Source organism: Notamacropus eugenii, chromosome 6 (genome assembly GCF_028372415.1).
Source record: "Notamacropus eugenii isolate mMacEug1 chromosome 6, mMacEug1.pri_v2, whole genome shotgun sequence".
Classification (NCBI taxonomy): domain Eukaryota; kingdom Metazoa; phylum Chordata; class Mammalia; order Diprotodontia; family Macropodidae; genus Notamacropus; species Notamacropus eugenii.
In genome coordinates, this window is record NC_092877.1 from 53,285,271 (window position 1) to 53,310,006 (window position 24,736).

At 35.7% G+C, this 24,736-nt stretch overlaps 1 protein-coding gene across 2 annotated transcripts in view; it reads left to right on the plus strand.

Annotated features, from left to right (window-relative positions):
- The window catches only part of HTT (huntingtin), a 220,444-nt gene that overhangs the window by 13,870 nt on the left and 181,838 nt on the right, over nt 1-24,736 (plus strand). For both annotated transcript variants that reach the window (XM_072620070.1, XM_072620071.1), the window contains exons 2-7: nt 181-264; nt 6,145-6,265; nt 7,348-7,407; nt 8,682-8,761; nt 15,616-15,754; nt 23,559-23,700. In XM_072620070.1, coding sequence (XP_072476171.1) covers nt 181-264; nt 6,145-6,265; nt 7,348-7,407; nt 8,682-8,761; nt 15,616-15,754; nt 23,559-23,700 — 626 coding nt within the window. The remainder of the gene's footprint in view (nt 1-180; nt 265-6,144; nt 6,266-7,347; nt 7,408-8,681; nt 8,762-15,615; nt 15,755-23,558; nt 23,701-24,736) is intronic.

The window sequence follows — 24,736 nt, forward strand, 5'->3', positions numbered from 1 at the left end:
GCCTAGCCCATAGTAAATGCTTGATTAAATTCTTGTTGAGGTGCTATATATATCATCACCTTGAAGCACTTAGCACCAAGCCTTGGAAATAGCATGGGTTGAATGAATTTTAAATTAGTAAATTGCATTTAGAAGTAAAAAGTGTGGCTAACACAATGTGTTTGATTTTTTTTTTTTTAGAAAGAAAGAACTTTCAACTACTAAGAAAGACCGGGTTAATCATTGCCTGACAATATGTGAAAACATAGTGGCTCAGTCTCTCAGGTAATTAAAAACAACACGTTTTTAATCTTTTATATTCTAAAAATGTATTATTTCTCCTAAAGAACTTAAAATCTTCAAGAGCTTCCATTTTAAAATGAGTTAGTTTATCACCAGGAGGCAGAGTCATTTAAAATATTTATGGCATTCATACTTTTGTTGCTATTTCCTTGTCATTTTATACTAAATAGTTGTAGTCATTTCACTATTCTGATAGTTATATTATCTTATTTAAATTTGTTCTATTTCAAATTGCTTTCATGTCATGAAGGGGGTTGTAGATACCTGTGTTTCTCCTTATCATAAGAATGTTCTGAAGATAACATTAAATAGTATATATGACTATTGTGAAATAAAATTATCTTCTATATGCAAGGTTGTCATTTATTCTTAGTTTTTGGGCTTGGGGAACCATATTCTTACTTGATGGAACTTAGCAACCTAGACAAGTTCCATCAGATTCTTTATGTAGCAAATTTAGATGCTTAATAGATATTTTGTGTCTCATTTTTTCTTCTTTTTTCTTTTCTCTTTTTTCTTCTGTATCTCATTGTTAAAATACCTAATTCCCCCCCCTTACATATTTAGATGAGATATCACACTACTTTGCTACACAAATATAGTAATGAGGTCTGTTGTGATTTGACTATTTTTAGCATTTCATGCATTTCATGTCTGTTTGTTCCAGAGTGACTAAAAGGGGGGTGACTTTCTGATTTAGATTTGGATACAATACTAAAAGGAAATTAAGCTATGCCTTAAGTTCAGTTTTTGCATTGCATTTCTATCTGGTAAAAAATTTCAGGTTTGTTATCTTTGGTGATTAGTTATATAAACTATAACTGAGGGTAGTTATAGTTTATAAAACCATTAACAAAGAGGCTTCTGTAAACCTTGTCCTTGCAGAAGAATTCTCTCTCTCTCTCTCTCTCTCTAAATATATATATATATATATATACAAAAAACATCTGTACATACACATACATATATGTTTTGAGTTGTAGAACTTTGAAAGTGTTTGGTAATCTGTTGTAATTATCTCTTGCCAAATTTGCAGAAACTACAGGATATCTGGATCCTTGAACTTTTGAGTTCTAGGTTTGCTTTTAGGAGTTGTTTATACATATCCTCTAAGCTTAGGGCATAAAAAAGTATTTTGTGTGTATGTTGACTTGTGGGCCCCAGTGATTTCTTTTTAATGATTATTTCCCTCTGATTTGATAGATTTAATAAGGTCATTCTAAAACCATTGTGCTTTCCTAGTTTTGGGTTTTTGGAGGGTTTGGTTTATTGGGGATTGGGTGGATTGTTCCCAGTTTTTTTATCTTCAGTCCAGAGGTTTGTGATTCCATCTTGGTGGTGAACTCCTGCTGTGCAAACCATCTTTACTTGTGTGTACATTAGAACCCTGCAGTCTCAGCAGTCTGGGCCACAGGTTCCCACAAGTCTTGTATGTCAGAAGCAGGACTTGAGCCTTGATCTTCCTAACTCAAGGCCTTTATATGTTATCTGATATCATGCTTGCATCTTTTATTCTGTGATTCAGAATTCTATTCTAATCATGGACATATTGTGAGAATAAAATGAAATTTATAATTTTCACTGTAATAACAGCTTACATTTCCTTGTAATTCTTTAACAAGTCTGTAAGTCAAATAATGCAGATGTTATTAACCACATTTTGAAGATGAGGAAACTGAATCTCAGTGAAGTTTGCTGATGACACAAGATGTCTTCTTCTGGTTCCAAGTCCAGTGTTCTTTTTCTTTATTTCACTGTCTTATCATCAGTATCATAGTAAAGCTTATATGTAGTCATCACCATTATGGCATCATATTTGTTTTTCAGTTGCTTATGGATTAAAGAAAGACCATTTTTTTGGTTTTGGTTGTTTTTTTAAAAAATAATTTATTTTTAGTTTTCAGCATTCACTTTTGTAAGATTTTGAGTTCTAAATTTTCCTCTTCTCCTCCCCCTCTCCAAACAGTATGCAGTCTGATATAGACTATACATGTACAATCATATTAAATATATTTCCACATTAGTTATGTTGTGAAAGAAGAATCAGAACAAAAGGGAAAAACCATGAGAAAAAAAGACAAAGAAAAAATGGTATGCTTCAGTCTGCATTCAGGCTCCATTCTTCTTTGTGTGGATGTGGATAGTGTTTTCCATCATGAGTCTTTTGGAGTTGTTTTAGATCATTGCATTGCTCAGAAGAGTGAGTCTAACAAAGCTGGCCATCGCACAGTGTTGCTGTTATTGTGTACGGTGTTCTCCTGGTTCTACTCACTTTATCAGGTCACACAAATCTTTCCAGGTTTGAAGAAAGACGTTCTTAAAGATGACATGTTGATGAGACAAATTTCAAGACCAAAAAGAGCCCTTTTCTCCTGCCTTTTAATTATGTATGGTAATATCTCTTTCTATTATCATCTACAGAGTTTTCTTCAAGTAAATTTTCCATATAATTGAAACTTCCTTAAGTGCTTCTGCATTTTTTTTAAGATCTGTGTTTTACTGTATATTTATTTTGTTAGATATCTCCCAATTATGTCTTAATTTGACTTCTAGGTGCATTCTGGAGTGTTGCCTCCACCTTTTAGTTATTTCTGGACTTAACTGCTCTCTTTATTTATGTTTAGGATACATGTAAAGTACTGCATATTTGAGCAAACTTTTCTCCACATAGTCTTATGATCATATCACATTTCCATTCCTCTTACAATCTTTGTGATGTAAGGTGAGCTGCCATATTCTCAGAAGAATCCCACTATGCCTACTTGGGTAAATCTTTTCCCTTCTTGATCTTGTTTTTTCATTTATAAAAATGAAGGGGCAGGACTAAATGACTTCTGGAAATCCTTCCTCTCTGCATCTGTGACTTGCCCAAACAACTAGTGGTGGGCAGTGGTAGGATTTGAACACAGATCTTCTGACTTCAAGGCTAGTATTGAGCAGCTTAAAGTGGGAGACTGTTCTCACAGGAGGAAAACTCCACTTACTCCCAAAGCTTGGACTTGGCCACGATGATGTGTTCAGAGTCTCTCTGGGGGAAGGTACTGTTTTCCCACATCATCTCTCTTAACAGTCAGAGCACAGAAAGTGCCTCTCTATGTAAATTTTTTTTTTATCATTTCTGGTAGAAAACTTTATGTCTTTTATTCTCCCTTCCCTTCTTAGACAAAATATTGTTTAGCATGGTTTTAACCTTTTCATGAAGGCTTAGGGCCACTTTGACCAGTGGTTGTTGTGTTTGGCCATAGTGCTATGTTGTTTTCTGTCATGACTGTGAGTGGGAATTTCTGCTGTCAGCGTGCTGGCTCATCCAGGCCCTACTTCTGTTAGTCTCCCCTGGCCAAGAAGCAAAGAAACTCAGAGATGGACAGAACCAGAGTTGGTAGAGTGTAGGTCTGGGTGGAGAACCCACTGTCTTGAGGATACATGTGGCCTTCTAGATCCTTGGGTGTAGCCTTTTGACTGAATCCAAATTTTACAGAACAAATCATTTTATTAAAGGATTTTATTACACCCCCACCCAGGTGTCTTTAATAAGTGAACTTCGGTGATCATTAATCCTCTTTTGGGCTTATAGGGGCTTTGAATACCTTTTTTGATTACTTTCCCTTTCTGGATTTTAATTTCCTTATCCTAAAAATGAAAAGGTTAGACTGAATGACATCCAGCCTTTTGTAAGTCTATGAAGCCAAATAACCAATGCTATTAGAATTGTATATACATTAAGACTTACCAAGTTTTGTAACCCAAGGTCCTCTCCTACGGAATAAATTTAGGATAGAGGTTTAAATGTATCACTTTTTGTGTATTTATCATATTTGTTATTTCTTATGATCCAATTACATTTCATTACATTGATATACCACAATTTATTCAACCATTGCCCAGTCATTGAGCATCCACTCTCTTTCCAGTTCTTGACTTCCACAAAATTATTTTGTTATATATGTTTGTGTATCCACAAATGTATGTGTGTATATACATATATACACATGTGTATAAGGGAAGAAAGAGAGAGGACCTTTTCCCCTCTTTCACTTCCTTGGGTTTTATGCCTAATAATACTGTTGCCAGATTAAAAGGTAAGTATAGTTTATTTTTTGTTGTAATTGTTGTGCCAAATGAATTTACCTAGAATTAGGAGAGCTGCAGTTAATTGAGGAGAAAAACCTTTTTTGCAAATATCTCTTGCACTGGTTTGATATCCAAAGATATATAGGGAAGTTATATAAACATGTAAGAACAGAAGTCATTCCCAGATCAATCACCTGATATTTATTAGATTCCTACTAGGTGCTAGGCATTGTGATAAAGACAGTACTAGGGATACAGCTGCAGGAAATGAAGCAATCCCTGCTAGCAAGGAGTTTATTTTCTGATGAGGAGATAGCAAGAACATGAGCATGTGCAGGATAGATATAAAGAGAATAAATAAAACAATTTAAAGTAGTTAAGACATGAATTGGGCAATATTCAAAAAACGAAACCCAAGCTTTCAACAGCCTCATGAAAGAATGTGCCAAATCATTAATAATAAGAAAAGTGCAAAGTAAAACAATTGAGATTTGTTTTATTATCCATCAGATCGACAAAGATGAATGTGTAAATATGTTCCTTTTGCTAATATCTTATTTAAAATTTTCGTATCTCTATTCATTAGAGAAATTGGTCTATAATTTTCTTTCTCTGTTTTGACTCTTCCTGGTTTAGCTATCAGAACCATATTTGTATTATAAAAAGAATTTGGTAGGACTCCTTCGGCATTTTCCCCAAATAGTCTATATAGTATTGAAATTAACTGTTCTTCAAATGTTTGATAGAATTCACTTGTAAATCCATCTGGTCCTGGAGATTTTTTCCTAGGGAGTTCATTGATGGCTTGTTCAATTTCCTTTTCTGAGATGGGGTTATTTAAGTACTCAACTTCCTCTTCTGTTAATCTGGGCAATTTATACTTTTTAAAATAATCATCCATTTCATTCAGATTGTCAAATTTATGGGTTTTCAGTTGGGCAAAGTAATTTCTAATTGTTTTAATTTCCTCCTCATTGGAGGTTAGTTCACCCTTTTCATTTTTGATATTGGCAATTCGGTTTTATTCTTTCTTTTTTTAAATCAAATTGAATGTATAAATGTGGGAGAACTGTGATGCAATAGGCACACTAGTGAATGCTGATAGAGCTATGAATTATTCCAGCTATTCTGGAAAGGATTCTGAAATTAGACCTTTCTTCCCTTCCCCCCACTTAAAAAAGATCCCTGTGACTTCTTTTGCTACTTTTGTAGGGGAGTGATGGAGCTGTTGTCACTCCCTACATTTATGGGAAAATAGTTCTTCCTTTCCTTGAGAGGGTTTAGAATATGAGGTAGTCATCATGAAATAATCTGATTCTGGTCATCAGCGTTATCATTGTTTAGGAAGCATAAGGTTGCTATTTACACTTGACATGTAAAGAGCCCTTTTCTACACTTTTAGGAAATTGGTTTTAGGGCAGCCAGTTAGTTTTATCCAATTATATAATCAAATAAAGTTTTCAAATTTAAATCAATTACCATTTTTGTGAGACAATAACAGTGCCTCTTTCTTAATTGAATTCTGAAGCAGTAATTCACAGGTAGGTCTGCTTGAGGTCTTACTAAGTATGTACTAAAATTAATATTGTTGAAAGCAAGGAATAAAAAAGGTCAAATTGGGAAATTCTGATTTCCCAACTTTTTAGGAATATTATAAATAAAAATAAAATGAGCCTGTTATGGGGAAAGCATTGAGCATTTGGGTTTGAAGTTTTTGAGTTCATCTCTTTAAGCAGTAAATTTTTTTTTTAATCAATGTGACTAACAAGTAGAACTTTTTCTTTTGTTTAGAAATTCTCCAGAATTTCAGAAACTTTTAGGCATTGCTATGGAACTCTTTCTTCTGTGCAGTGATGATGTGGAATCGGATGTCAGAATGGTAGCTGATGAATGTCTCAATAAAGTTATAAAAGTAAGAGCTTTCTGTAGTGTGTTCATATTTTTTGTGTTCTTGAAGACCACATAATAAAGAATTCTTGTAAAGATACAAATGAGACTGTTCCTAATATTTTTCATTGTTTGCTTTGGTGTACCATATATTAGGGTATTGTAGGCATAGTGAATTGTTGGGTGACAATTCACATTCCATAACGTTTTTGGAAGGGATGATTTGTTTTTATTGAGGCATAGTTCACCTAATGTTACTCCAAACGAATGTTATTGTATTTTTCTGTTGTTGTTGCATTTTTTAGATTGATTGGCCTAGACACAAAGATACTTTTCCTATGGAACTGATGTTATCATGTAATTATTTAGTAGACTTCATTTCCTTGTTTTGAACTTCCTCATTTTGTCAGTTGCGACCAATTTGCTCTTGGTTAGAACAATTTATCCTTAAATTTCTGCAAAAGACTATAAAATTTCAGTGAGGTCCATAACTATTGAATTTTAAGTTATCTCTTGTTATAAATTTAATTTAATTTTTAAGTATATTTATCATAGCAGTTCAGAGAGAACTATGTGCAAATTGGTATGTTTTTGCTAGCAGATATAATTCGAAATTCCCAGTTAGGACTAATGCTTTTCAGGAAAAACATCATGTTCTCTATCTGAGTACCACATTTATAATTTCTTTGGCAGCTGCATTTGAATGGGAACATTGAGACATCCTATCTTCTGCCATTACTATCCAGTTCCCTGTTACATTTTGTAAATACATTTTGAAGCTTAGTGTATGATCTTTAGAATTGTTTTACAATATACATTTCATGTGAGAATGACATGAAGTATATCTGGTTTATCTAACAAAAAAAGAGATTTCTTTTTCCCTTTCATATTTTACTTGCATGGATGATTTTGTTGAAGTTTGGCAAATAATTAGCTATTTCCTCTTATTTTTTCCAAATTAGTCTTTATCTGTTTGTTGTTATTTGTGTCAGATGCTTCTTTCATGAAAAAAATTAAACCTTTTAATTGCCCTTTTTGTTGTGTTCTCCAAGGCTGTTAGTAAATCATATCTTCTGTATGTACTTTAACTGTTTTTTTTTTTTTAAGGCTTTGATGGAATCCAATCTTCCCAGGTTACAGTTAGAGCTCTATAAGGAAATAAAAAAGGTGAGACTGTGTTTTCTTTTTGGAGAGATTGAAATCAAGAACATTTACAAAAGTGTGGACTAGTATACAAAATTATTTACCAGCATATATAATCTAAACATTATTTTTGTGTATTTATTTAGTATTTAATTTTTCCCCAGTTACATGTAAACAACAATTTTTAACATTTGTTTTTAAAACTTTGAGTTCCAAATTCTCGCCCTTCCTCCCTACCCCTCCTCATTGAAAAGGCAAGCAATTCCATATAGGTTGTATATGTGTACATTATGCAAAACATATCTATAATAGTCATGTTGAGAAAGAAAACAGTTTTAAAAAACTCAAAAATAAAGAAAGTAAAAAACCCCAAAGTTGGTTGAATCTGTTTTCAGTCTGTATTCAGATATCATCAGTTCTTTCTCTGGGGATAGAAGTCATTTTTCATCCTAAATCCTCCAGAGTTGTCATGGATCGTTGTATTGCTGAGAATAACTGAGTCATTCACAACTGATCATCCTACAATGTTGCTGATGCTTTGTACCCATTCCATTTCACTTTGCATTAACCCATGTAAGTGTTTCTAGGTTTTTCTGAGAGCATTCTGCTCATCATTTCTTATAGTACAATATTATCCTGTCACGATTACATGCCACAACATATTCAGCCATTCTCCAGTTGATCCAAACAGTTTTTTAAAGAACGGTATCAATCATTTGATGAAATAGATTTTCACTGTGTTGCTTTGACCAAAAAGAAGAGCTAGAAATTGGAAATTAAAGCTTATTTGTAGATGTTTAGTTTGACAGGTTAGAAATTCTTGTAGTAATTATTGTTAGCAGTTATGTAGTAGAAAGGGCACTGAACTTAAATCAGAAGACTGAATGTTATGTCTCCTCTCTACCTCTAATTAGTTCTGTTCATTTTGGGTAAGTCACCTAATCTTATTTTGTTTCTTTACTCTTAAGATAAGTTTGATATATTTGCTCTACTTACTTCATATGGTTGATGTGAAACTCAATTAACTTTAAAAGTATTATGTTAGAGTGTAAAACAATATACAAATTTCAGATCCAATATGTTTATATGGACTTTTTGCAATTAAATAGCTACCTATATAGTAATTTATTTATAACATATTTATATAATTTTATAATTATATATAATACATAATTATAATTATATAACAAATTTATATAGTATATATCAGTAATATGCCCTTACTTGTATAAAATCCTTTCACTACCAGAGAGTATGTTACCACTAATACATAACACATTACTTGTTAAATTTCTTAGAATGGTGCTCCTAGAAGTCTGAGAGCTGCTCTCTGGAGGTTTGCTGAACTTGCGCATCTTGTTCGACCTCAGAAATGCAGGTAAGCTGTTTGACTTTGGTGTTCAGTTTAATTTATTTTGGTTTATGTGTTGAAGTAGTAATTTGTTTGGATGAATCCATGACTCTACATGGCTCTTCCTACCACTTATGATCTCCAACTATCCGTACCTTCTCATCCTGTGTAATTCTTGTTGTTGTAACACTTTGTGGGTATTGATGGTGTTATCAGCATGTCCATGTCTTCTTGTCATTTATTTCCACTACATGAATTACTCACTTTTTCTAGTCATACGTGTCTTTGGTGATGTCATATGCCCTTTTTCTTATGTAGACTATAACTAGAATTACTTTTAACTCTACTTTTTTCCATTGCCCCTTAGAACACTTGAAATCATAACCATATAGCATCTCCAAAAGAATATTTTTATTTGTATATTTTTTGGCCTAGACCTTTCAAGATTTCATCAGTGTGGGAAAATCCCTCCATGTACATTGTAGTAGATCAACTTGTCTTTAACTCATAGTCTTTAAGAGTTGTCTGAGGTATTTAGGGCTTAATTACTTAATACTATTCACAGAAGTATTATGTATGAAAGGCAGAAAAACCCAGGTCTTTCTGACATCCAGGCTAGCTCTCTCTCTAACAGGTCACATCACTTTCTCCGGGAGAACATACAGTGTTCTTTTTTTTTTTTTGTTAATTATTTATTTTTGTTTTCAGTGTTTGACAGTCACTTTCATATATCTTACATTTTTTTCCCCTCTCTCTTCCTCTTTCCCCCCTCCCTCTCCATTCCCTCCCTGAGATGGCATATTATCTTAGATAGGTTCTACATGTACATTCCTATTAAATACATATTGCATAGAAGTATTAAAGTGAATGGGAGAAACCATAAAACAAAACATAATACAAAAGAAAATGGTCTGTTCTACCTGCGATCCAATTCCATAGTTCTTTTTCTGGATGTGGAAGGCGTTTTGCCTCAAGAGTCCGTTGAAAATTTTTTAATTCCTTGCATTGCAATGAAGTACTAAGTCTACCAGAAAAATTCCTCCCACACTGTGGTTGTTGCTATGTACAAAGTTCTCCTGGTTCTGCTCCTTTCACTCAGCATCAGTTCATATAAGTCTCTCCTGGCCTCTCTGAAGTCTGCCTGTTCATCATTTCTCATAGCACATCGGTATTCCATTACATTCATATACCAAAACTTGTTCAGCCATTCCCCAGTTGATGGACATCCCCTAGATTTCCAGTTTTTGGCCACCACAAAGAGAGCTGCTATAAATGTTTTTGTACATGTGGGACCCTTTCCCATTTCTATGATCTCTTTGGGATAGAGTCTCAGTAGCGATATTGCTTCTGGGTATGCACATTTTTGTAGCCCTTTGGGCATAGTTCCAAATTGCTCTCCAGAAGGGTTGGATCAGCTCACAGCTCCATCAACAATGAGTTAGTGTTCCAACTCTCCCACATCCTCTCCAACATTTATCATCTTCCTGTTTTGTTATGTTAGCCAATCTGATAGGTGTGATGTGGTGCCTTAAAGTTGTTTTGATTTGCATCTCTAATCAATAGTGATTTAGAGCATTTTTCCATATGGCTATAGGTAGCTTTAATTTCTTCCTCTGAAAACTCCCTGTTCATATCTTTTGACCATATGTCAACTGGGGAATGACTTATATTCTTGTACATTTGACTCAGTTCTCTATATATTTTAGAAATAAGGTCTTTATCACAGATGGTAGTTGCAAAAATTCTTTTCCAGTTTTCTGCTTCCCTCCTAATCTTGATTGCATTGGTTTTGTTTGTGCAAAAACTTTTCAATTTAATGTAATCAAAATTATCCATTTTGTACCTCATAATGTTCTCTATTTCTTGTTTGGTCATAAATTTCTCCATCCTCCATAAATCTGAGAAATACACTATTCCTTGCTCCCCTACTTTGTTTACAGTATCAGTCTTTATACCTTGATCATGTACCCATATGGACTTTATTCTTGTGTTTGGTGTCAGGCATTGGTCTATGCCCAGTTTCTGCCACACTGTTATTCAGTTTTCCCAGCAATTTTTGTCAAACAGTGAGTTCTTATCCCAGAAGCTGGGGGTCCTTGGATTTATTAAACAGTAGATTGCTATATTCATTGAGTATTGTGTCTTGAGTACCTAACTTATCCCACTAGTCTACCCTTCTCTTTCTTCGCCAGTACCAAGTGGTTTTGATGATTGCTGCTTTGTGTCTTCCTGATTTCCCTGGAGTGCTGAGGCACGCCTGGGGTCCTGGTATTGGTGGTTGCGGGCTTCACCCCCCTGGGGCTCAGGATCTTCTCCCGGTTTGCTGAGGTGGGGCTGTCTGGGACAGCTCTGGTCCTGCACTGGTCCCCTTCAGCCACAGCAAGTCCTCCTTAGCGATCTTCCTGGCCTCATGTGCTAAGAGACTGTTTGCCCCTTCTGCTGCTCCCAGTGTTCCAGGGTTTTTCCTGGGGAGATATTCTCTGGGCTCTTCAAGGTCAAGAAGGGGAGGGAGATAGCAGTTACCAATCACCCTGCCATCTTGGCTCCTGGAAGTCCACCAAACATATAGTGTTCTAAAAAGAAAAATACATGTTGAAAATGCTGTATCTATTTTTTAAGGGCAACCAAATATTTAGAATAGATAAGAAAACTCAATAGGTATATTTGCAGAATTCTTGGAACAGTGCCAAAAACCCGTCAACAAATATTTAGTTATGTAGCTCCTGTGTCCCGGATATTGCACTAAGCACTGGGAATGCAAACCCTCAAATAAAAGAGTTTGGGAACTTGTATTCTAACTGGAGACAACATGTATGTAACAGCACATCCTTGATAGATAGAAAATGATAAGACAATTTTAGGAGGCATTTCGCTACTGGTGTAAATTCCAAAGGCTTCATAGTAGATGCTTCAGTTGAATCATGAAGGAAAGTAGGGATTCTGAGACTCAAAGGTGAGGATTGAGTGTTTTCAGGGATGGGAGTTGGCTAATGGCCATTGTGTAAAGGAATGAAGATGGGAGATGGGTTGTCTTATATGAGGAACAGCAACTAGGCCAGTGTGGCTGGATTGAAGAGTTCATGCAGGGGAGTAATACATAGGAGGACCAAGAAGGTAGGATGGCATCAGGCTGTGAAGACCTTTAAATGCCAAACAGAAGAGTTTACATTTATTTGATTCTAGAGTGTGAACTTTAGGAAAATTACATTATCTGTTTTATAGATTGAGGAGAGACTAGATTGAAGAAGGTGGACCAGTTTGGAAATATTTGTATGTCAAATATTTTGTGGCTTAAAATAATGTCACCTTGATAAGTGCTTTGTGGTTTGTAAATCATGTTCCTTACAACTCTGTGAGGGAAATAGTGTAGTATTTTATTCTGACTTTATATGAATCTGTATGAGGTTAGTGATTGCCCAACTAAATATTTGGGGTGTGATTTCAACCAGGTTTCCATTCTTCACCTTAAGTTGGGTCTTACTCTGTCACATCTAATACTTTTCTAAGCCTTAGTTTCTGTGTCTATAAAATGGGGATAATAATCTCTGTTTTGCAGGATTGTTGTAAGGCTCAAATGTGATATGTGAAGTGCTTTGTAAGTTTAAAAAACCAATATAAGTGCCAGTTACTCTATAAATGTAGGTTTCTGCTGGTGCTGTTTGTTACTGCTATTGCTACTACTTCTACTACTACTGATAGCTAGATAAAAGATTCTTACAGAATCTGGACAGTTATGCTTTTTTGTATGTTTTTTTAAATTTGTTTTCAGTTTTTATTTGTTTTTATATTTGTTTCCAGTTTTCTACAAACATTTTGATAAATCTTAGATTTTTCTCCCCCTCCTTTCCCCCTCCCTCCCCAAGGCCGCATGCAATCTTATATGGATTCTACACATACATTCTTATTAAACACATTTTCACATTAGTCATGTTGCATTTAAGAATTAAAATGAATGGAAGAAGTCATGAGAAAAACCCAAACAAAATATAACACAGGGGAAAATATTCTGCTTCATTCTGCGTTCCAGTTCCATAGTTCTTTCTCTGGTTGTGGATGACATTTTGCCTCAACAGTCCTTTGGGAATGTTTTAGGTCCTTACATTGCTATGAAGGGCTAAGTCTACCAGAAAAATGCCTTGTACACTGTGGTTGTTACTGTGTATAATGATCTCCTGGTTTTGCTCCTTTCACTCAGCATCTATTTGTGTAAGTCCTTCCAGGGCTCTCTGAAGTCTTTCTGTTCATCATTTCTTATAGCACAATAGTATTCCATTACGCATGAAGTACAAAATAAATAATTTTGATTACATTAAGTTGAAAAATTTTTGCACAAACAAATCCAATGCAACCAGGACTTAGGAGGGAAGCAGAAAACTGGGAAAGAATTTTTTCAACCAGTGTCTGTGATAAAGACCTTATTTCTAAAATACATAGAGAACTGAGTCAAATGTACAAGAATACAAGTCATTCCCCAATTGATAAATGGTCAAAGGATATGAACAGGGAGTTTTCAGAGGAAGAAATTAAAATTACCTATAGTCATATGGAAAAATGCTCTAAATAACTGTTGATTAGGAAGATGCAAATCAAAACATCTCTGAGATATACCACATCATACCTATCAGATTGGCTAATATGACAAAACAAGAAGATGATAAATGTAGGAGAAGATGTGGGAGAGTGAGAACGCTAAATCCTTGTTGGTAGAGCTGGGAACTAACCCAGCCATTCTGGAGAGCAATGTGGAACTATGCCCAAAGGGCGACAAAAATGTGCATATCCTTTGACCCAGCAGTATTGATTTTTGGACTGTATCCTAAGGAAATCATAAAAATGGGAAAGAGCCCTGCACGTACACAAATATTTATAGCAGCTCTCTTTGTGGTGGCCAAAAACTGGAAATCAAGAGGATGCCCATCAGTTGGGGAATGGCTGAACAAGTTGTGGTATATGAATGTAAAGGACTTTTATCCTTTTTCTATACAAACATGAACGTAGTGCAATGTGTTTTGCTTTAATTCAGCTTTCCTGTAACTTTTGTTTCTGTTTTTTTGTGTTTGCCACTTTGGATTAATGTCTTCTAACATAATTCAGTACTGTTCAGTTAATAATGTTAGAGAATCATAAAATCTCAGAGTAGTAATTAACCTTGAGGCCTATTTGACTAATGAGTATCTGAATCTACAACACATGCAACTAACCTTTGTGTGAAAACCTTCCAAAAGGGGCAGCCATTGACCCCCTGAAGCAGCTCATCCTACTCTTGGGTAACTGATTGTTAGGATGTTTTTCTTTATATTAGACTTAAGTTTTTCTCTCTGCAACTTCTAACTCATATTCTGTCTGGGGTCAGGCAGAATAAATCTAGTTCATTTTTTCATGAAACTGTCTTTCGAGTATGTGGACACAGTTGTATTCCCACTAAATCTTTTCTTCTAATGGTTAACCTTTCTTGTTTTTATTTAATATGAATTTGGGGTCCTTAGCCATTCTAATTGTTCTGCTCTGGACATTCTTCCACTTATCCATGTTCTTACATTGTAGTACCCAGAACAGATCTTTTCTGATCATGCCAAAGTTGTTTCTGGAAGCTGTATGTTTCTTAATGTATTCTAAGATTGAATGAGATTTTGGGGGACTATGTCATATCACACTGTTGACTTATACTGAATTTGTAGTACAAGAAAACATTAGTATCTTCAAACTCTGTAGCCAGGATTTTCTTATTTTGTACTTGTTCAGTCAATTAAAAAAATTAATTTTTAGTTTCAGTTCCAAATTTTCTTTTTCTAGCCCCTTCCCCACTCATTGAGAAGACAGGAAGTAAGATACCTATTATACATATGAAATTATGCAAAACATTTCTGCATTAGCCATGTTGCTTAAAACAAAAAGCAAGAAAAATAAAGGGTAAAATATACTTCAGTGCATACTCTGAATCTATCAATTCTCTGTCTAGTGGTGGATATCATGGAGTTAACTTTTTGAAATTAGTTGTAAGACTTTACCGCCTTCCTTATTCAGTTTCATCTCGTTAGATTTGGTCTAACTTTCAAGCTTGTTAAGATATTTTTGGGTATTAATGTCATTCACTGTGTTAGTTTTCCCTTTTAGATTTGTGTCATGTTCAGTTTTTGTAGATATATCTTGTATATCTTTATAAAAAGAAGACGTTGATAACAATGTGAAGCAGTATAAGGTCAAGTAAAGATCTTCACTAGAAACTGAATCATTAATTATTGGGTTCTGGCTTTTCAGGCAATTCTAAGTCAATGTAACTATATTGTGTACAATATTACAGTGTTATCTAGTCAACACTCCTATATGTTTTCCTGAGACTTTTTGAAGTGTTTTGCTAAAATCTAGACCAATTTTATCTGTAGCATCTTTCTGTTTCCTGTTCAGTTGGTCAGAAAAGGAAAATAACAGGTCCTGTTTTTGATACAGCTTTGCCTATCTCTTTGTAGTCACTACTTCCTTTTCTAGATGTTCACTAGCCTCTCAGGAAGAACTGGGTTCAGGCTAACAACTGGTCCCCTTTTATCTTTCCCCAAATGCTCTCTATCCTGCTTGGCTCCTGTATTTTTTCACATATATGTATCTTCTTAGCATAAAATTCTTATTGTTTCCTTTTCTCCTTTTGACTGTCCTTTTTGTTTTGAATAATGTACATACCTTTTCAGAACCATATTCTAGTTATGGATATCATATGACAAAGAATCCATGATAATGCTGTGGAGGCAAATTTGTCTCCTTGCATTAGAATATCTAGCAATAAATAAACATCATAGAATACTTTATCTTTCCCCAAATTATGTGTTAAGATTTTTTCATGTCAAAATGATCAGAAGGAATAATTCATATACTTTTCATATTTACAGACCGTATTTGGTAAACCTTTTGCCTTGTCTGACTCGAATAAGCAAACGAACGGAAGAATCTGTACAAGAGACTTTGGCTGCTGCTATCCCCAAAATTATGGCATCTTTTGGCAACTTTGCAAATGACAATGAAATTAAGGTATGGTTGTTTTCTTCAAGTGCATGAACTTGAGACTAATCTCATATAAATTTGTGTTTTGTAAGTAAGCAGCTGCCTTTTAAGACTTGCTGCTATTGAATGTTTTAAGATAAAGTTGCTGGTAAAATTTCACATTGTTTCCAAATTTTGTCAGTTTTAATTGAACTGATTGGAACCTTATCAGATTAGGAGCTTTTCACTTTTAAATTGTATTTTTTTTTAATTATTTTTTAATGTTTAACAATCACTGCCATACAATTGAGATTTTATCCCCCCCACACCTACCCCCCACTACCCCCCTCCCTCCCCATGACTGCATACAGTTCTGTATAGGTTCTACATATACTTTCCTATTGAGTACATTTTCACTATAGTCATGCTATGTAGTCGGACTAAAATAAATGGAAGAAATCATATAACAAATCAAAACATGATACACAGAAACATACACATACACAAACATGATCTGCTACATTCTGCGAATGACTTCCATATTTCTTTCTCTGAGTGTGGAAGGCATTTTGCCTTAGAGAACCACCATTGGGATTTTATTTTTTTTTTTAAGAAGTTCTTGCATTATTACAGAATTCCAAGTCTACCAGAAAAAACTCTCGCACACTGTGGTCGTTGCTGTGCACAAAGTTCTCCTGGTTCTGCTCCTTTCACTCAGCATCAGGTCATATAAGTCCTTCCAGGCCTCTCTGAAGTCTTCTTGTTCATCATTTCTTTTTTTTTTTTTTTTTTTTTTTATTTTGTAATGTTTAACATTCACTGCCATACAATTGTGATTTTATCCCCCCCACCTACCCCCCACTCCCCCCCCCCTCCCCACGACTGCATACAATTCTGTATAGATTCTACATATACTTTCCTATTGAGTATATTTTCACTATAGTCATGCTATGTAGTCAGACTAAGATAAATGAAAGAAATCGTATAACAAATCAGAACATGATACACAAACACATACACAAACATGATCTGTTACATTATGTGAGTGACTTCCATATTTCTCTCTCTGAGTGTGGCAGGCATTTTGCCTTGAGATCCTCCATTGGGATTTTTTTTTTTTTTTGGTAAGAAGTTCTTGTGTTATTACAAAAATCTAAGTCTACCAGAAAAAACTCTCACACACTGTGGTTGTTGCTGTGCATAAGGTTCTCCTGGTTCTGCTCCTTTCACTCAGCATCAGTCATATAAGTCCTTCCAGGCCTCTCTGAAGTCTTCTTGTTCATCATTTCTTATGGCACAATAGTACTCCATTACATTCATATACCATAATTTATTCAGCCATTCCCCAATTGATGGACATCCCCTTGACTTCCAGTTTTTGGCAACTACATAGAGTGCTGCTATAAATATTTTTGTACATGTGGGACCCTTTCCCATTTTTATGATCTCTTGGGGATATAGTCCTAGTAGCGATATTGCTGGGTCAAAGGGTATGCACATTTTTGTAGCCCTTTGGGCATAGTTCCAAATTGCTCTCCAGAATGGTTGGATGCGCTCGCAGCTCCACCAACAATGAATTAGTGTTCCAACTCTCCCACATCCTCTCCAGCATTTATCATTTTCTTGTTCTGTCATGTTTGCCAATCTTATAGGTGTGATGTGGTACCTCAGAGTTGTTTTGATTTGCATCTCTCTAATCAACAGTGATTTAGAGCATTTTTTCATATGATTATAGATATCTTTAATTTCTTCTTCCGAAAATTGCCTGTTCATTTAAATTGTATTTTTTAAAGTATCACTTAAGGTTGCCATTTCAAGGCACAAAATTTAAAGGTTAGGGGTTATGTGTGTAGTTTTTTGTTTGTTTGTAGCATTGAACTAATCTTTTAACTAATTAAGGGTGTTTGAATATCATGATATCTGCTGGTTGGGAAGTAATAATATGTAGAGGGTTTTTGAATTGGGATTTGTGTTTGAATTGAGGTTCGCTATCTTACTGCAGGTGATCATTTTTTCTCTTTCTGTCTTAGTTTCTGTGAAATAGGGAGCTGGAGTAGATTACCTGGTGGATCCTTTCCAGCTCTAAATTTTATAACTTATTACAGGCAATTGGCAACTCCTTTGTACTTGTAATTACTGCTTGTAAATACTAACTAATGAACCTTGCTCCGAAACTGATTGGATGTGCAGCCAGGAACTTGGGTCTGCTCCATGTGCCATGGAGGATGTTGAGTGAACTGCTTCACCTTTCTCAGTTTCTTCATTCTGTAAAAATGGGAATAATAATGCCTAGAGAACCTATTTCATGGAGTTATTATAATAATGAAAGATAAATTTGCAAACCTTCAAGCACTGTAGAAATGTCAGTTATTATTGTTGTTGTCATTACTGTCCTTCTCATCATCCCCAACATTCAGAAGCTTTCTGTCTTCAGTATCAGTGCCCACCTAGATTTCTTTTAGATCCCTCAAAGAGAAGTGAACTCTGAAGCCTTCTTTATTTCTGACACTTCATGTCTAGTTGAGAGACAAGCATTGAGTTCTTTCTTATTTTTATGTTACTTTCTCTCGTGTGTGTGTGTGTGTGTGTGTGTGTGTGTGTCTTAGACTCAAAGAGGGACTTAGAGCTGCTTTTGTGGGGAAGTGAATGGAGGCCAGTGGGAACTCCTGGATCTTATTGTCCTTGGGAGAGCATATAATTTCCATGCAGTCATAGAGAATTATATTCTAGGAGCTCTGAATGAATAGGGAACATGTAATTACTAAACCTTTGGGGGTCTATTTGGAATGGATAGTCAGGCATTATTTCCTGGTGGGTGCAGTTAGAGTACTGAACTTGGAGATGGGAGAATTTGGCTTCTATTCCCAGGTCTACCACCAACCTTTTTGGTAAGTCAGTTCTTCCTGTTCCTAAGTGTTCTCATCTGTACATGGGGGTGAAGAGTATATTAAGTATATTAGATGATGTGTCAGATCTCTTGCAGTGGTAGCAATTTTTGTTCTTACTCTTGCTGGCTATTGGTTGTGGGGAATTGAGTCATATTTTTTATCCTTCTGAATTCAGGAAATTGTTTTATTACCTTGAAGCACCTAGCCCAAAGTTTTTCATGTAACAGGCACTTGATGCTTGTTTGCTGAACAGAGATATGGCTTGGATGGTTCAGGGCAAGGACATTTTAGCCATAATTCATCTTTCCTATAGTGATTATTTCTTCTGTAGAGTTGTGGAACTTTACATTCTTAGTATGTCTTAGCACAGTTTGTAAATAGCCTTATTGTTTTCATTGTATCAACAGCATGCATTTATAGAATTGCACTGTGGAAGCAGGGAGTTGGAAAGAAACTGTAGCAACCCTTTTGTCCAACTCTCTCATTTGACTAATGACCCATTTGACCCTTTTGAGTTTTGGAGAGATTAAGTTTTTTGCCCAGTGATGTATAGCCAACAGATGACAAAGCTGGAGCTTAGTTCCAAGAACCACATTTTTGGAAAGACAATCAAGATGATGAGGAGATTTAAGTCCCTGATATGCCCGGGACTAACTTTTTTTTTTAAATTTATTTTTAACACAGTTTATAACAGATAAAGCAATTCAAACTTTTGGTCAGGTGATACATCTTTTTAAAGCGTTTACAATATGGACCACAAAAGAATTTTTTTTTTTTAAACATAAGCCAACTGAGACACAGATAATATTTTTGTTGCTAACTTCACATCTCTTGATCTAATTGTCTCCACGGTATTACTAATACTAAAAGGACCCTAAGTTAATGTTGTTGGCCTAAAGTCCTATGCCTAATAGCTTAATTTTAGACAGCCTCGGATATTCCTTTACCCAAATTGAATAGATCTGGTATTAAGCTTACAAACCTTTTGACCATAGGAAATTGCCACCAAGAGTAGGGATATTGCAGGGAAACAATATCTCCCCAACTTCATGTCTATTCCAGGCAGGAGTAGATTGTCCACTTGCATTCAGTCAGGCTTAAAGTCTGCCAGGTGTCAGTGGGGAAATTGAGTCCGGAGAATCCCACCTCAGCCCATGCTGAACAGCTGCTCTCTCACTCTTCCCTTGAGATCACCTATGCAGTTCATACCAGCATCTCATGAGCATACTGGCATCATGTAATGGAGGCTCGGATCGCCCTTCTTGCTTCCCATACCTGGAGTTAGACTCAGAAGAACAGCCGGGACTAACTTTTGAAGGAACAAAAAGCTTTTATCCCGGAGGCAAGAAAACGTAGGGGACACTATGATAGCATTCTTTATATTAATGGTTGTTAGGAAAAGGATCATCTCTTTTTTTTTTTTTAAACTTGGCTTTAGAGAGCACAGAGCAGAATTAGGAGTAGTAGTTAAAAGTTGAAAAAAAGCAGAGTTTGACTCATAAGTGTTGTATAAATGTTGAGTAGTCTGTTGGGCAGTAGTGAGTTCCCCATGCCTCAAAGTCTTTGAGTGGGTGCTAGATGGTCATTTTGTTGAATCATTGTAGAGAGATTTTTGGATGGATGGATGACCTTAGAATCTCCTTCCAATGCAAAGAGACTAGGATTCTAGAATACACTCAGTTCATGTGGGAAGTCCTGAGACTATGTACTGTCTTGTCAGTCAGTCAACAGACATTTATTAAATGGTTATTTGTTTTTGGAGAGCTTCATAGGATGGTCCTCAGTTTGGAGTGTTCTCTGGAAATGAATTTTGACTCAGTCATGGAGGACTGTGCTTTAAAATTGGTTGGTTCAAATCTGTTTTTTTGAAAAGGGTTTGGGGAATTTTCTTATGATTAAGTTATCCCTGGACGCTGCCATGTGGCTCTGCGGATAAAGGGCTAGGCCTGAAGTCAGGAAGACTCATCTTTCTGAGTTCAAATCTAGCCTCAGACATTCACTAGCTCTGTGACCGTGGACAAGTTACTTAATCCTGTTTGTCTCAGTTTCCTTATCTGTAAAATGAGTTGTAGAAGGAAAAGGCAAAACCCCTCCAGGATCTTTGCCGAGAAAACCCCATGGATAGTATGGTCCCGAGGGTCACAAAGAGGCAGACATACTGAACAACTCAACAGCAACAACAGTAGATCTAGTAGGGATATAAACACAAATGGGACAGTCCCTGGCATGAAGGAGATTATCTGCTGCTGGAGGAAACAATAGATATACAGTAAATACAAGGCAACTTTGAGGATGGAGACAGCACAAGTTGGAGAGATTAGGAAGAACTTTGTAAAGAAGGTGACCCTTGAACTTAATTTGAAAGTAAAAACAGGATTCTAGAAGGTGGAGATAAGGAGGGAGGCCATTTCAGGCATGATGGATGGCCATTAAGGAAAATGTTCAGTTAGTGCACAGATTGTGTATGCATGAAATAGTCAGTTAATCAGTAGCCAGCTAATAGCATTTACTAAATGCCTACTATGTGCCAGATACTGTGGATATAAAATATAAAGAATGCAGCAATCCCTGTTGGTGAGGAGGTAAAGAGCTTACATTCTAGTAGAGGAGATAACAAGTACATGAGTGTGTACATAAGAAGAAGAAATATTCCCACATGAGTTCATGTATATGTGAGCATATTTACACATATATGTGTTTGTGTATTAGTGTTCAGACATGTTGAGTTTAACATATCTCCAGTATGATGAAGAAAAAAATTATTAATAATATACTCTGTATTTTAGGCACAAGTCAGCCAGAAACAATTTTATTTAATTTGTCATTGTTCTGTATTCCAGCCATTCCTAGTTTGGAGAGAGAGAAGTACAAACTGGTAAAAACCACTCCCCCACCCCCATCCTTAACTTACTCTCCATTTTCTGTCATACATGGCTTGACCTCAAGTGATTGGAGGTAACAGAGAAATCTTGAACATGGTAAAGATCATAGTATCTTAAAATACAGTTCCTTCAAAGTGTAACATTTCAAAACAATAATGACTACCCTGTTTTTTTCCTTGACGATTACATTCACGTCATTCAAGTGTTTTCCTGGAACAAAGTGACTTACTCCCTGGGATCAGTGTCTTAATCCTTTCCTAGTGCAGAAGGATGGATAATAGAATTCAGGGGTTGGGAAGAGGAGACTGCTCCCAGACGGATCAATAGTCTAATCACTTCAGAGATTTGAAAGGAAATGATCTAAACAAAATAAGAGATATTTTTTTGCTTGAGGTTTTGGTTATCCCCTAATACGTCTCCTTAAGAAGAGGCCTTTTGTCCTAACCTGCCTTCAGACCTGGAAGTCTGGAAAGGGTATTTTAGACCAGAGAAATACCATTTCTTAAATATTTCTAGAGAAACTAAAAAGGATATTTCTAATGTTTCCACAGAGACACCCAGTTTGAAATGTTTAATCGTAATTATTCATGTTTGACTGAAGCTAAAGCTGTTAGTCATCTGCATTGAGATAATAGTTAAACCCATAGGCTTATAAGGTTATCATCAAAGGAACTATAGAAGAAGAGGGTGAGAACCTTGAGGAATACCCACAAATGGGCGTGATGTTGTAGGTGATGAGCCAGAAAAGGAAACTTAAGGAAGACCATTCAGACAGGTCATTATTAACTCTTCACTTTCTCACTCCCCTCTTCCTGCCCCATATCCATTTAGATGCAAACTTCTGTCATATCTACCTTTATTAACACCTCTTCTATGTGCTCCTTTCGGTCCTCTGACACTGTACCATCCCTGTGTAGGTGCTATTCAGCTCAGGCCTGGACTATTGCAATAGCCTACTGGTTGCTTTTCCTGCCTAAAGTCTCTCCCTACTCTAATTCATCCCCCATTTATCTGTCAAGATGATCTTTCTAAAGTACAAATGTGACCATATTTCCCCACATACTCGACTCCAGTGGCTTCCAGTTACCTCCAGGATTAAATATAAGCTCCTTTGGTTTGACTTTATTATCAGGTCTCTTTTTTGCCATTAGCTTTTTTATGCCTTACTCCCCACCACTTACTCTGTGATCCAGTGACACTGGCCCCCATGCTGTCCTTTGAACAAGGCATACCCTTTTCCTGACTCAGATCATTTTGATCCTGTTTCTGGCTGTTTCCTATGCCTGAAACTTTCTCCTTCCTCATCTTATCTCCTAAATTTCCTGTCTTCCTTCAAGTCTCAGTTAACTGTGCTGTAAAACGGGGACTATTTCCCAGGACTATTATGAGAATCAAATGAGATAATATTAATAAAGCACTTAGCCCTTAGCACAATGTCTGGCACATGTTGGTGTTTAATAAATGTTTATTTCCTTCCCAATGTCCTTTATGATTGTTTGACTTCAACATTTTCCATTAAGGATACTAACTTAGTTGATGACTACTATTATAGGTGGATTCTATTTTGACTTATTTTTCAAGTGCATTTATCTCTTTATCACTGTTTATATTCAGAATTGCCTGGCTTTACATGCTCTTAATTTTCATTGTATTCTTAAAGTAATAGTCATGGTGTAAAATTATGATTATTTGTTTACATTTCAAATATAGCAGTGAAAGTAATATTTTTTTTTTGAATTTTGATGGGCCTAAATTTTGAGTAAATCATTATTTTCTGTTTTTTCTTTGTCACTAATTTGCCTTGGCAATCCCCTTCCTTCCCTCCACTCCTTTTTCCTCATCTGTAGAATGAAGGGAATTGGACCAAATAACACAAGTCATTTTTCAGCTTTAACAGTTAATTAGAATGTAAAAAAACAGGGGTTAAGGTATGTATTTTTCATTAATAGTGTTGTGATTGTATTGACAATTTAAATTAAAAAAATGACAGTTTCATCATTTTAGAAAAATTGTAAATACATAAAAAATATTCCTTTGTCTTGATCTGACTTTCTCTAGTGTCTTGTAATTTTGCTACCATAGGTTTTATTAAAAGCTTTCATAGCTAATCTCAAGTCAAGTTCTCCTACAATACGGCGAACAGCAGCTGGATCAGCAGTGAGCATCTGCCAACATTCAAGGAGGACACAGTATTTTTATACCTGGTTACTTAATGTGCTTTTAGGTAAGGTGAAAATAAAATTTTAAGGCATGGTAGAGGTTCTGTAGTTTTTGCATGGAGGGAATAGGGAAAAAAAAAACTAATGACAGGGTGGGAGGAAAAAACTAATGAAAGTCATGCTTTTTTTTTTTGTGGTGAATATTTATTTATTTATTTTTAAAAATGTTATTCATTTATTTCCAGTGTTCTACAATCACTACCATAGAACTTAGATTTTTTCCCCTCTCTCCTTCTTCTTCCCCCCTATCTCTCTCCCCACTCCCTCCCTGAGACAGCATACAATTTTATATAGATTCTACACATACATTCCTGTTAAATACATGTTCACTATAGTTATACTGCATAGAAGAATCAAAATGAATGGGAGAAATCATATAACAAAACAAAACGTAATGCAAAAGAAAATGATCTGCTACATTCTGCGATTGAATTGCATAGTTCTTTCTCTGGATGTGGAAGGCATTTTACCTTAAAAGACCATTGGGAAATTTTTAAGTCCTTGCATTGCAATAAAGTTCTAAGTCTACCCGAAAGAATCCTCTCACAACTGTGGTTGTTGCTGTGTACAGAGTTCTCCTGGTTCTGCTCCTTTCACCAGCATCAGGTCATATAAGTCCAGGCCTCTCTGAAGTCTTCCTGTTCATCATTTCTTATAGCACAATAGTATTCCATCACATTTATATACCACAATTTGTTCAGCCATTCCCCAGTTGATGGGCATCCTCTTGATTTGGCCACCACAAAGAGTGCTGCTATAAATATTTTTGTACATGTGGGACCCTTTCCCATTTTTATGATATCTTGGGGATACAGTCCTAGAAGTGATATTGCTGGGTCAAAGGGTATGCACATTTTTGGTAGCTCTTTGGGCATAGTTCCAAATTGCTTTCCAGAATGGCTGAATCAGCTCACGGCTCCCCCAACAATGAATTAGTATTCCAACTCTACCACATCTTTTCCAGCATTTACTATCTTCCTATTTTGTCATGTTAGCCAATCTGATAGGTGTGATGTGGTGCCTCAAAGTTGTTTTGATTTG